Source organism: Scleropages formosus, chromosome 21 (genome assembly GCF_900964775.1).
Source record: "Scleropages formosus chromosome 21, fSclFor1.1, whole genome shotgun sequence".
Lineage (NCBI taxonomy): Eukaryota > Metazoa > Chordata > Actinopteri > Osteoglossiformes > Osteoglossidae > Scleropages > Scleropages formosus.
The window spans coordinates 511,870-524,717 of record NC_041826.1 but is presented as its reverse complement, the minus strand read 5'-3'; the positions used below and the strand labels follow the sequence as shown (position 1 = coordinate 524,717).

The 12,848-nt window shown below is 45.4% G+C and overlaps 1 protein-coding gene across 3 annotated transcripts in view; it reads left to right on the top strand.

The window, feature by feature from the left end:
• Positions 1 to 6,354, top strand: part of LOC108941975 (apoptosis-stimulating of p53 protein 1-like) — a 38,830-nt gene extending 32,476 nt beyond the window's left edge. For 2 of the 3 annotated variants that reach the window (XM_018764951.1, XM_018764950.1), the window contains exons 11-15: positions 1,234 to 1,916; positions 3,745 to 3,882; positions 4,430 to 4,563; positions 4,718 to 4,884; positions 4,964 to 5,332. In XM_018764951.1, coding sequence (XP_018620467.1) covers positions 1,234 to 1,916; positions 3,745 to 3,882; positions 4,430 to 4,563; positions 4,718 to 4,884; positions 4,964 to 5,247 — 1,406 coding nt within the window. In that variant the 3' untranslated portion in view covers positions 5,248 to 5,332. The other variant, XM_018764952.1, reaches the window with a different exon arrangement.
• Positions 6,355 to 12,848: the final 6,494 nt, after the last annotated feature.

The window sequence follows — 12,848 nt, the reverse complement described above, 5'->3', positions numbered from 1 at the left end:
TTTGCAACCAAAGTAGCAGATTGAAAAAAACTTTATAAATTTGTATTAACTCATTATTTAAGTCATATACACATCTTTTATAGCATGACTTCCGGTATGCTATTGTAAATAAAGCTTTAATCTTGCGATCAAATGACAATTTATTGTCACACATTACATAGTGCCTTTCTATGCAGTTGGAAAACATTCAGTTATCTTGTGATCTCGTCATAAACATCATGGGCAAAATTATAAAAATGTTTCCTGAAAAGGTTGCAGAGGCAAAGAACAACAAATTGATAAGAAACATTTTAATATTAAAAGATGTCCATTAAAATGATACTTGCAATAATGTCTTTCTACCTTGTATCAGTTTAGCTGGTTCTAGTACTTATACACACACGCTGACTGAAATCACTTATACCGAGCATGGGTTGCAGCAAGCCGGAACCTAACCCGACAACACAGGGCGCAGGTCTATAGGGGAGGGGACACACGCAGGAGAGGACGCCAGTCTGTCACAGGGCACCCCAAGCAGGACTTGAACCCCAGACCCACCAGAGAGCAGGCACAGGCCAAACCCCTTAGTCTTGTAGAATTTTAAAAATAAAGAATAGCGTGCAAAAACTTTAATTGGTGGTGACAGATTGTCAAAGGTGTTTCATTCTTAGCATGAGACGAAAGATAAAGGAAAAAAGAGGAAGAGCACCACAAATAAAGAAAATTAAGTGAAGCCAGCTCTGACACTGCACTCTCCACTGAGCCATCCAAATAAAAATGTTTCTTCTGTGTTTTACAAGACAGAGTTTGAAAGTGATGGGGAAAAAAATAATTTCCTCTCCTATTCAATCCATGATATCAGTTTTAATAAATTGGGTAACTGGTTACAGAATTCAAGCATTTTTGTTGCCAATATTAGACCAATATTATAAAATTTGTTTGTGTTATTGTTATGCATCAAAATACATTTTATCTTGGTGATTTATTTAATTTTAGGTGACATTTTTAATCCAGAAACCAATTTTTCCCCCATAAGACGTAATAGCAATTTGAACAGCAATAAGAATTGTTCTAACTGTAATTTCATGGAATAAATTACCCTTGTTAGCTGAGGGAGTTTATACTGTTGTTTGGGTCATACCTATTATGTTAGATGTAAGTATCTGGGAGTTCTGAGCTAGAGTGTTTGCTGAATTGTATAGTTTGTGTTTTATGATACTGTGTTGTGACGTGTCGAGTATCTGTTTCTTGTAGTCTATGGGAAGCCCCTCCTGCCCTCCAGCTCCCTGCCTTCTTCCCCTCAGCTTTACACAAGGGGTATTCCTGTTCCTAGACCACATGGATGTGGAGAGGGAGACCAAGAGAACAACACAGCCGAGCCACCGCCTGGTGTGGAAAACCTCCCACGTCCCTTGAGCCCCACCAAGCTGACGCCGGTGGCACATTCACCAATGCGCTATCAGAGTGACAGTGAACTGGAGGCCCTGCGGAAGAGACTAGCCAATGCACCACGCCCCCTCAAGAAGCGCAGCTCCATCACAGAGCCTGAGGGTCCCACTGGGCCCAACATCCAGAAACTGCTGTACCAGCGCTTCAATACACTGGCAGGTGGTATTGAGGGTGGTACCACGCCTTTCTACCAACCTGCCCTCCATCCAGAGTACATGGGTGGCGCGCTGGCAGATGTGGACAATGGCAACCTGCTAGATCTCTCCGGCCTGCCCCAAAGCCCAGCAGAGATGCCTCTCCTCCAACCCCCACCACCTGATGCCAATGACAACCTGCTGCTAACCCCCTCTGCCAATGAGTTGACTTCCCACACCACAGAGGACAGCAACAACAACCCCGCCAAGCCTGTAGAGTCACGCCTTGGTGCAGCACCTGAGGTCAATTCCTCAGAGAAAACAGGCAGCCCTCCCAAGCTTGGGCAGTCAGGGGTGAGTCAGTGAGGGTGGGGACATTTACATTGATTCATTTAGCAGAGCTTTTCTCCAAAGCAACATACATCTCATAGGGGTGGCTACAGGAAGCCAATGCAGAGAGAAGAAGAGGGGAGTTATGTGGGAATGCTTCCCGCGACCCCGTATGGGACAAGCTGTTCAGAAAATGTGTGTATGTGTGTGTGTGTGTGTGTGTGTGTGTGTGTGTGTGTGTGTGTGCTTCAGCAAGTCAAACATAGCTCGTGCAGCAGTGTTCTGTATCAGCTGTACAGGTTTGATGGTGGTAGCTGGGAGGCCAGGTGGGAGAGAGTTGTAGTAGTCCGGGCAAGATATTACCATGGCCTGGACAGGTAGTTGCACAGAGTTTGTTGTTAGATAGGGATGAATCCTGCGGATGTTGTGTAGGATGTATCTGCAGGTCTGCGTTGTAGCTTCGATGTGCTGAGAGAAAGATAAACCTGAGTCAATCACCTTTGCCAGACTCTGAGCTGAGGAGGTAGGTAAAATGAGTGAGTTGTCCAGTTTGATAGAGACTTTGCGACAGACGGGGAGGTGAAGGATATCTGTTTTGGAGAGGTTGAGTTATAGGTGGTGATCAGACATCCATGCAGAGATGTCTGACAGGCAGGCAGCGATGCACGTGGAGATGTCTGGTACTCCAGGTGGAAATGAGAAGAAGAGCTGGGTATCATCAGCATAGCAGTGGTTGTTGAATCCATGGGAGGCAATGACAGGACCAAGGGAGGAGGTGTAGATTGAGAAGAGCAGAGGACCTAGTATGGAGCCTTGTGGGACACCGGTTGAGAGAGGCAGAGGAGAAGAAAGGGAGCCCCGCCAGACCACTTGATAGGACTCTGTGTGATAGGTAGGACTCAAATCCTTTCAGTGCTGTTCCTTCGTTACCAAGCTGACCAACAGAGGAGAGTAGAATCCCATGGTTTACAGTGTCGAATGCTGCAGACAGGTTGAGGTGGATGAGGACAGAGGAGAGGGAGGCAGCTCTAGCCAACTGGAGAGCATCAGACACTGCCAGAAGCGCTGTCGCCGTGGAGTGACTAACTTTGAACCCAGACTGATATCCGTCAAGGAGGTGGTTCCGGGTGACGAATTCAGATAGTTGATCACAGGCTGTCCGTTAAGAGTTTTTGAACTTACCGGAATCACAAAGAACTGCAGCAGTGAACCTCCAATGCAAACAGTGGACAAAAGCACTCTGCATTCCAGCAGTTGCCAACATTTGTCTTTGTTGATTGCAAACTAGGGCGGTGTGGTGGTGCAGTGGGCTTGGCCGGGTCCTGCTCTCTGGCGGGTCTGGAGTTCAAGTCCTGCTTCGGCTGCCTTGCGACGGATTGGTGTCCTGTCCTGGGTGTGTCCCCTCCCCCTCCAGCCCTGTGCCCTCTGTTGCCGGGTTAGGCTCCGGTTTGCCATGACCCCAGTCAGGACAGGCAGTTTCAGTCAGTGTGTGTGTGATTGAAGGCTTTGATTTCAGTCTTCCTTAAATGTTATGTAAACAGACAATGGTTTTGTTCTAAAATCAAAATGGTATGCATTTCAAGTTCAGCGTAAAAGCTACAGCTGTGTCATAACACAAAATTAAATGGTTTCGCTAAACAGTGGAAAAACTTTCAAAATGAGGGACACACTGGAGTAAAGCACAGCGTAACTTGTCCATTGTTAGGATCAGCAACTGGAAGTAACCAAATTTGAACGGTTGTACCAGAGCAGTACCAGAGAAAAGCATCGTGTGATTCTTCTTATCGCCATTCTGCTGTGTTGATTCATATTAATGATGTCTCCCTGTGTGTGCTCCTGCTTTACCCTGCAGGAGAAGCGTACTAACCTGAAGAAGCCTGACTCACTGCGGACTGGCCGTGGGCTACGAGTCCAATTCAACCCCTTAGCCCTACTGCTGGATGCCTCCTTGGAGGGTGAATTTGATTTGGTGCAAAGGATCATCTATGAGGTTTGAACCTGATGGAAGTGTGTTTGGGCAGGGTTGTTAATGAATTGAAATTTATTTAAAGTACTTTTATGAATAGCACTGGGTCACAGCAATGCCAGGACAGCAGAAGCAGTACAATGAAAAAAATATTTCCACTCATTAAAATAAAGGGGGAGAAGTAGTAAGGATTTTTTTAGTTTTGCTGGTCTATAGTGGGTTGAGCTGGGCTGGGCTCAGTTTAGATATGTGGTGACAGTCTTATTAAGCAGATTTATTGATTCCAAAGGAAACTGCACAAGGTTACAGCAGTATACAGTACAGCTAACAAGTGCTGACAGAAGACACTGAAATAATACAGGAATAAATACATGCTGCAGAAATAGAGAATAGTGTAAAAATAAGAGCATGCAAATATATAAAAAAGTGAAAAGCAGTACTGAGAGCTCAATACCACTTAAACAATAATAGTCTGGTAGTGCCTGTGAAGACCCATTCTACTGTATATGATAGAGTATGAAAATGTGAAAGCTGCTTTCCTCCTAATCCCCTTGGGCTATGTTCTTTACAGGTGGAGAATCCCAGCAAGCCCAATGATGAGGGCATCACACCTTTACACAATGCTGTGTGTGCTGGGCACCACCACATTGTCAAGTTCCTGCTTGATTTTGGGGTTAACGTTAATGCTGCCGACAGTGATGGCTGGTGAGCTTTGGTGGGCTCTGTGCCGTATGGCAGAAATTCCAGTGTGAAAATTAGCCTATCACAGACTTATGGCTGATTTAAAAGGATTCTGTGTTGCATCTTGGCTTGGTGTCAGATACAGATTCTCCTAACTCTTCTCTGTCCTGTTGACCAGGACACCGCTACACTGCGCCGCCTCCTGCAACAGTGTGCAACTGTGTAAGCTTCTGGTGGAGTCAGGAGCTGCTGTCTTTGCCACCACCATCAGCGATGTGGAGACAGCTGCAGACAAATGTGAGGAGATGGAGGAGGGCTACACCCAGTGCTCCCAGTTTCTCTATGGTGAGTACTAGTGGGAGAAATGGGCTTTTGTAAATAGGAGTATGGTCACTGATGTCACCCCCTCTCCTGTCCTTCCTAGGTGTGCAGGAGAAACTAGGTGTAATGAACAAGGGAGTAGTGTATGCACTCTGGGATTATGAGGCCCAACGTGTGGATGAGCTGTCATTCCGTGAAGGAGATGCCATCACCATCTTGCGACGCAAGGATGACACTGAGACAGAATGGTGGTGGGGCCGGCTAAAGGACAAGGAGGGCTATATACCCCGCAATCTGCTGGGGGTAAGTAGATGGAGTTGGAGACTTTTAGACATTGGGCTCATTGTGGGAGGTGCTTGCTGGGAGGGCTTTGTTGAGGCATGTTAATATCTGGAAAAAGTAATTAGGGGAAAAGAATTAAGAAGTGTGTCCCCTATAGATCACTTCTAAGCATTTCCATTCTTTCTGTGGCTTCTTTCAGCTTTACCCCAGAATAAAGCCTCGTCAACGTTCTCTGGCATGACCCTAGTGTGCTCCGCACCACCTTTTGGGGACAAGACAGGAGCCCTGGGTGGCAGCTAGAGCTTGGCCCTGCAATAGCCCTGAGCTGAACCCTCCGTGGCCTCCCATCCCAGCTAGGTTGGGTGCACTTTCATATATGATATTGAAGAGGATACGCAAGAAGGGGTCCAGACACTCTCAAAAGCATTCTGGGCATAAAGCAGAGACTGAGTTGGGCCTGATTATAGCTTTTCTTTACGGCTTTATATGTTGATTTGACTTTCTGAACGTGAAAGGTGCTTCAAATGCATTACCTACTACTGGTTGTTCAGGCACATGCAGACAGTCCTGCGTGGTATTCTTCCTCCTTTTGTGTTTCTTTTAGTTTTTATTGTGTGAGCATGGGTCGGCGTGGGGTTCTGTGTTGCATTTTGCTAGGTGGCAGCTCATTGGACAACTGAATAAGAAAGCAATTGGGGACTGTAGTGTGAGAGGAAGTTCAGTGTTTGGAGTGGAACATCAGTTTAATTTGCAAGATCATGGTCAGGAATCAGGGTTGAAAATAGTTAAGAACAGAATGCCAGAAAGTCTGATTCACAACCACTTTGCGTATGTTGACAGAGTACCCTGAGACATGGAAATCTGTTCAATACAAAGGCATATCTATTAAATGCCTTCAACAGCCATACAATTTTCACTCAGGATATGATGCTTTTCCCCAATTTGGTATTGTGCGATTTTTGCTGGGCTGTTCTGAGGAGTGTGTAAAAATGGACCATGACAAAGAAGTTCCTGACAGAAACAACTGATCCCTTCTGAGCCTAATCTGTAAACAGTGTGCACAATAAAACTATGCCTTGGCATGACATAGTAATAACTCTACCTCTGTGTGTCTCTGTGAAGGGGAATGGCTGTGGATGAATGGGGGGTGGAGGTGTGGTGGATTAAACATACAGCAATTGCATTCTTTATAGTGACGCTGTGTACCTTTTGTCTCTGGATGTCATTGATCTTAATATGCTTGCTTACTCTGTTTACTTGTTGAAGGCAGGTTATTCTTTGATTGTCCCTATAATTTTTAACAGGACTCAAAAATGAAGTTAGACACGCAGCTTCCTGTAATACATAACTTTATGTGGTTTGAATAGCTAAATTTCTGTGAACGGTTTCACAATCCAGATTTCAGTGTACGCTAGGCCGATGCTAGTGTGGTGAATGGTGGTGATAACTTGGGGGCCCACACATTGAGACTAACACAGAAATACCCCTAATAATTAATTTATTAATATGACAAATCATTTTCAGGGAGGTCCAGAATCCCTAGCCATGCCCCCTGCCAGTACAGACAAATCATAGCAAACTCACCTCCAGGGTAAATATAGTTGTTGTTCTATAATGCTGACAACAGAGGGCAGTAGAGTCAATTTGATTTCAGATTTGCCAACTTTCAAAGCCTACTCACCATATAAAATTCACAAGAGACTTATTTTCCATCTTATTTCATTTTTGTTTCACCACTCTTTCTGACTAGACAGGTTTCTTCTGCTCACCAAAATGCCTGATATTGTAGGTTGGCCATAACGGTCCCTAATTTCCAGTTATGTACACCTTTGCCTTTTCCAGAAAAATACTCTTCCTGGTGAATTACCTTTGTTATTAATAGTTTAGTGCCCATAAATTCTCATTCATGAGATCTAACATCAAAATAAAATGATGAAATGTGACATTACCGTAAACATCTAACAATATACCGTAGTTTTACATTTACATTTACATTTACATTTATTCATTTAGCAGACGCTTTTGTCCAAAGTGACGTACATCTCAGCAAAAGTACAATTTATGCATTACATTGAGAGAAGGAGACATAGCTGCAGACATGAAAGTCTCAAGCAAACCTAGTTTGTTCCCTACCACTTGTTGCACCAAGGTTCATCATTCAAGTAGGTGCATAAGACACAGGATAGACAAATCCTGATAACCACACCAATTATTTTTTAATTTATTTTTTTATTAAATTTTATAAGATACACAAATGAGCAATACAATACCAGAGTAATGGCTGAATAAAGGTTGTATCTGGGGATGCTTCTGGAGTTACGATGCGTGAATGGTTATGCCATAGATGAGCTGGAGAGGTCTTGGGCGAAGTGGATCTGGAAAAGGTGGGTTTTCAGACCCTTCTTGAAAACAGACGGAGTTTCTGCAGTTCTGAGTGACAGGGGAAGGTCATTCCACCACAACAGACCCAGAACCGAGAATCTCCGAGCTTTGCCCTTTGTGCATGGGACCATCAAGCGAGCAGAAGTACATGAGCGAAGGGGCCTGACTGGAGTGTACCGGTTGATCAAGTCCTGTAAATAGCCGGGAGCAGTTTTATTGATGCATTTGTACACAGTAATCAGGGTTTTGAATTTGATTCAGGCAGCTATAGGAAGCTAGTACAAAGAGATGAGTAGAGTAGATACATGGGAGCGCTTCGGCAAATCAGACACAACTCGTGCAGCAGCATTCTGTAGAAGCTGCAGAGGTTTGATGGAATTAGCAGGAAGGCCACACAGAAGAGAGCTGCAGTACTCCAGACGGGAAGTCACCATGGCCTGGACAAGTAGTTGGGCGGAGTCAGTAGTGAGGTAGGGACGGATCCTACGAATACTATGCAGGATGTATCTGCAGGACTGGGTTGTGGCTTTGATATGTTGAGAGAACGACAGACTCACATCAATCGTTATTCCCAGACTCTTAGCAAATGAACTAAGCAAAATGAGTGAGTTCTCCAGTTCAATTGAAAGGTCTTGACAGGAGGACAGGCCAGCTGAGAGGTAAAGAATCTCTGTTTTGGAGAGGTTGAGTTGGAGGTGTTGATCATACATCCATGAAGAGATGTTTGACAGGCAGGCAGCAATGCGTGCGGAGATGTCTGATGCACCAGGTGGAAAGGAGAGGAAGAGCTGGGTATCATCAGCATAGCAGTGGTATTTGAATCCATGGGAGGCTATGACCGGACCAAGGGAGGAGGTGTAGATGGAGAAAAGAAGAGGACCCAATACCGAGCCCTGCGGAACACCGGTGGAGAGAGGCAGAGGAGAAGAATGAGAGCTCCGCCAGACCACTTGAGAATCTTAGGATCTGTCAGAGAGGTAGGACTCAAACCATCTTAGTGCCGCACCTTTGATCCAAAGCTGGTTAAGAGAGGAGAGTAGAATCCGGTGATTTACACTGTCGAATGCTGCAGACAGATCGAGAAGTATGAGGACCGAGGAGAGGGAGGCAGCTCTAGCAGCTTGGAGAGCGTCAGATACCGCCAGAAGGGCGCTCTCAGTGGAGTGACCAACTTTGAAACCAGACTGATAACCATCAAGGAGATGGTTCTGGGTGAGGAAATCGGACAGTTGATCACAGGCTGCCCGCTCAAGGGTTTTGGACAGGAAGGAGAGGAGAGAGACCGGTCTGTAATTTTCAACCAGATTGGGGTCCAGGGAGGATTTTTTTAACAGAGGTGAAATTAGAGCATCTGTTTCTGTTTTCAAATCCCGACGAAAGACTTACATGTTCACTCAGGCATTCCACCTCATAATGTAATTCGACCTGCCTTGGTTGTTTATTTTATCATCTTTACAAAAATGCATTTTAAATTTACTTAAGTAACAAGTTACTAACTCTGTCCTATCTTCTCGTTGAGCACTACCTCGCTACATAAGACCTGAGGAGGCCGGCCAGTGGTGACAGACGAATACCGTGCTGACAGGATGATGTCCATCTGCCATGACGATTGAGACGTTCCATGCCGAGCTGGGGATCCAAGATGCCATTTACCAACATTATAATTACCTGTTAAACACTGGCTTAGAAATTGTTACTTTCTAGAATGCCCAGGAGGGGTGGGCAACCACTGACCCGTGGACCCCCAGAGGTTTTTTTCTCCCTCAACCTTCAGCTGGGAGTTTTTGTTCCTTTCCCTGGTGGCCAGTAGGTATACTTGTAGCTCTATAATAAGTTCTTCATTATGTTAGCCATTAGTTGACTGTCTTCTTTGTTTGTATCAATTTTTCTTGCTGTATGCCTGTGTTAAAGCGCTCTGTAACACTACGTGAGAAGAGCGCGCTATAAAAAATAAAAATAATAATAATAATAAAATAATCACTGCAATGAAGTTAAGGGGGCGTGGTGGCGCAGTGGGTTGGACCGCAGTCCTGCTCTCCGGTGGGTCTGGGGTTCGAGTCCCGCTTGGGGTGCCTTGCGATGGACTGGCGTCCCGTCCTGGGTGTGTCCCCTCCCCCTCCGGCCTTACGCCCTGTGTTGCCGGGTAGGCTCCGTGACCCCGTAGGGGACAAGCGGTTCTGAAAATGTGTGTGTGTGTGTGTGTGTGTGTGTGTGTGTGTGTGTGTGTGCGCGCGCGTGCGTGCGTGTAATGAAGTTTATGCTTGCAAGGAATGGTATTGCAGATGTTGTCATATCTGGCAATGGTCCTCAGTATGTCAAGTTTGAAGTCTGCACAAAGCCCTGGCAGACAGATGGGAATCCAAGCATATAAACTCCAGTCCAGATAATTCCCAGTCAAATGGCCAAGCAGAAAGGTCTGTTCAAACCATCAAGAATTTGTTTAAAAAGTCACTGAGTAACATTTGAAGTGATAACATACACAGATGGTCGTGGGACACACTTAAAATCAAAATTGCCTGCTTCTACCTCACTACTGACTTCTGAAGGCATGAGAGAGGTTGAGGGAAAGACAAAGTAAACAAAAAACTCTACTATGACAGACAGCTACTACTATAACCTGCCTGATCTGCAAGCCGGAAAGAATATCAGGATACAGAAAGGAGACACTTATCAAACAAAGTCTTGCAGAGAGAAAGATGTATAAATCTCACAAGCAAAAGCTGAAACACTAACACAGTATATGTTGAATCCAAATTGTTAAAGAAAAACAGGGGTTGTTCCAATATTTTGTGGTTGTTGCTTTTATGTATAGACACACACAAACACACTGGCTGAAGCTGCTTGTCCCAAGTGGGGTCGCGGCAAGCCGGAGCCTAACCCAGCAACACAGGGTGTAAGGCTGGAGGGGGAGAGGACACACCTAGGATGGGACGCCAGTCCGTCACAAGGCACCCCAAGGGGGACTTGAACCCCAGACCCTCCAGAGAGCAGGACCCAGCCAAATCTGCTGCACCACTGCACCCCCTTGTTATGTATATACACACACACACACACATTTTCAGAACCGCTTGTCCCATACAGGGTCACGGGGAACCGGAGCCTACCCGGTAACACAGGGCGTAAGGCCGGAGGGGGAAGGGACACACCCAGGACGGGACGCCAGTCCGTCGCAAGGCACCCCAAGCGGGACTCGAACCCCAGACCCACCGGACAGCAGGACTGTGGGCCAACCCACTGCGCCACTGCACCCCCGTTATGTATATATTTTTTTAAAAAATTTAAGAAGGGGGACATCATGTATTGAGCCCTGTTGGGACCTGTAGTGCATGGCATCATCCAATGGGATGGGTAGTTTAGGACTAATAACAATGAGAAATGTTGAAATAACAAAGTTATGTGAAACAGATGAGGCAATTGTGTTACAGTATATAAGGAGCCTCCAAAAAAGTCCTAGTTCTTCAAGGGCAAGGATGGGTCAAAGCTCACCAATTTGTCAACGTGTCAGCGAACAATCCAGCACTTTGAAGACAACTTTCCCCAAAGACAAATCGGTACGATTTTGGGCATTTCACCCTCTACAGTATACAATATAATGAAAAGAATCAAGGAATCCGTTCAAATCTCTTTCAGTATTACAGACAATAGACAAGACAGACAGCTGACACAAACACAGAATAAATAAATAGCATATTTGCAGAGTAAAAAATAATGCAATTTAATGCATAAATTGTACTTTTGCTGAGATGTATGTCGCTTTGGACAAAAGCGTCTGCTAAATGAATAAATGTAAAAAAGAATAAATACAAAAAATGTAATTAAAAAACAATTTAATTAGAAAAGTGATGGGACATATTGTACTGACAGGAGACCTATAGGTGAGTGTAATTGTTCATGAGATGATGGCCCGAGGGAATAAACTGTTCTTGTGTCTTGTTGTTCTGGCAGACAGGGGTCTGTAACGCCTGCCAGAGGGGAGAAGTGTGAAGTGTTTGTGTCCAGGGTGTGTGGGATCAGTGATGATTTTGCCTGCCCACTTCCTCATTCTGGACTTGTACAGGACCTGAAGGGTAGGCAGGGGTGCACCAATGATCCTCTCAGCCATCTTGACTGTCCTCAGCAGGCCCTGTGGTAGGATGAACTTCTTCAGTTGGCAAAGGAAGTACATCTGTTGTTGGGCCGTTTTCACGATGGAGTCAATAGGTGTCCCACTTCAGGTCCTGGGAGATTGTAGGACTCAGAAACCTGAAGGACTCCACAGCTGACACAGTGCTGTGGTGGTGGTGGTGAGGGGGTAAGTGCAGGAGCCTTCCTCCTGAAGTCCACAGTTATCTCCTCTGTTTTGAGTGTGTTCAGCTCCAGGTTGTTTTGACTGCACTTGAAAAGTTAAATGCAGAAAGATCTATAGTTCAATCTGAATCTTGCAAAACTGGGCAACTTCTAAGGTAAGGTGATTTCACTGTTAACATGTGTTGTTTTGGGAAGCATGTTTATGCGATACTTGGATACATCAGTGCACGATTATGTGCAAAAGTAAATACAGCACAGTAAGCGAGCAGATCTGTTGTCACAATGGGAACTATTGTTATATGCGCTGTAGCAGGTACCAGTTTGGAGAGTACACACACATTGTCAGAACCGCTTGTCCCATACAGGGTCACAGGGCCTACCCGGTAACACAGGGCGTAAGGCCAGAGGGGGAAGGAACACACCCGGGACGGGACGCCAGTCCATCGCAAGGCACCCCAAGGGGGACTCGAACCCCAGACCTACTGGAAAGCAGGACTGTGGTCCAACCCACTGCGCCACCGCACCCCCTGGTGTTTGGAGAGTGCACCGGAAGAAAAATTATAGCAGATAATGTGAGTGCATCAGTACAGAGTTATAAGTTTATTAAACAGTCACTTTAGAACTGGAATTGTTTGTCTTGATTGATAGGAAGAGGCGGAATAAAACAGCGATCGCTGTACAGGACAGGGGTCAGGAGAATTGCACCTTTTATGTGTAATCCACGAGCACAATGAATGAATCAGTGTGTTCAGTTTCGTCCAATCGACGCTGGTTCATCCCTCGCGTGCCGTGGTCACCCAGTTGCAGTTGCTTCAAACTTGGGTGACGCTCTTAAGTTAGCATAAAACTGTGATTTGAGTGCACTTCGGCTCGCTTTTCACGGTATTTTCAATGGCTTCATTTTAACAATCAAAATGGTGTGCTGCGGGACGTGGTTGTTGTAATAAAAAATATTCGCTGCTAACGGACTCAGCTCTTGATCAAAGTATAACAAGCAGCTTTACTTTGCCACTTGGCCCAGCTTATCACGGTGTCAC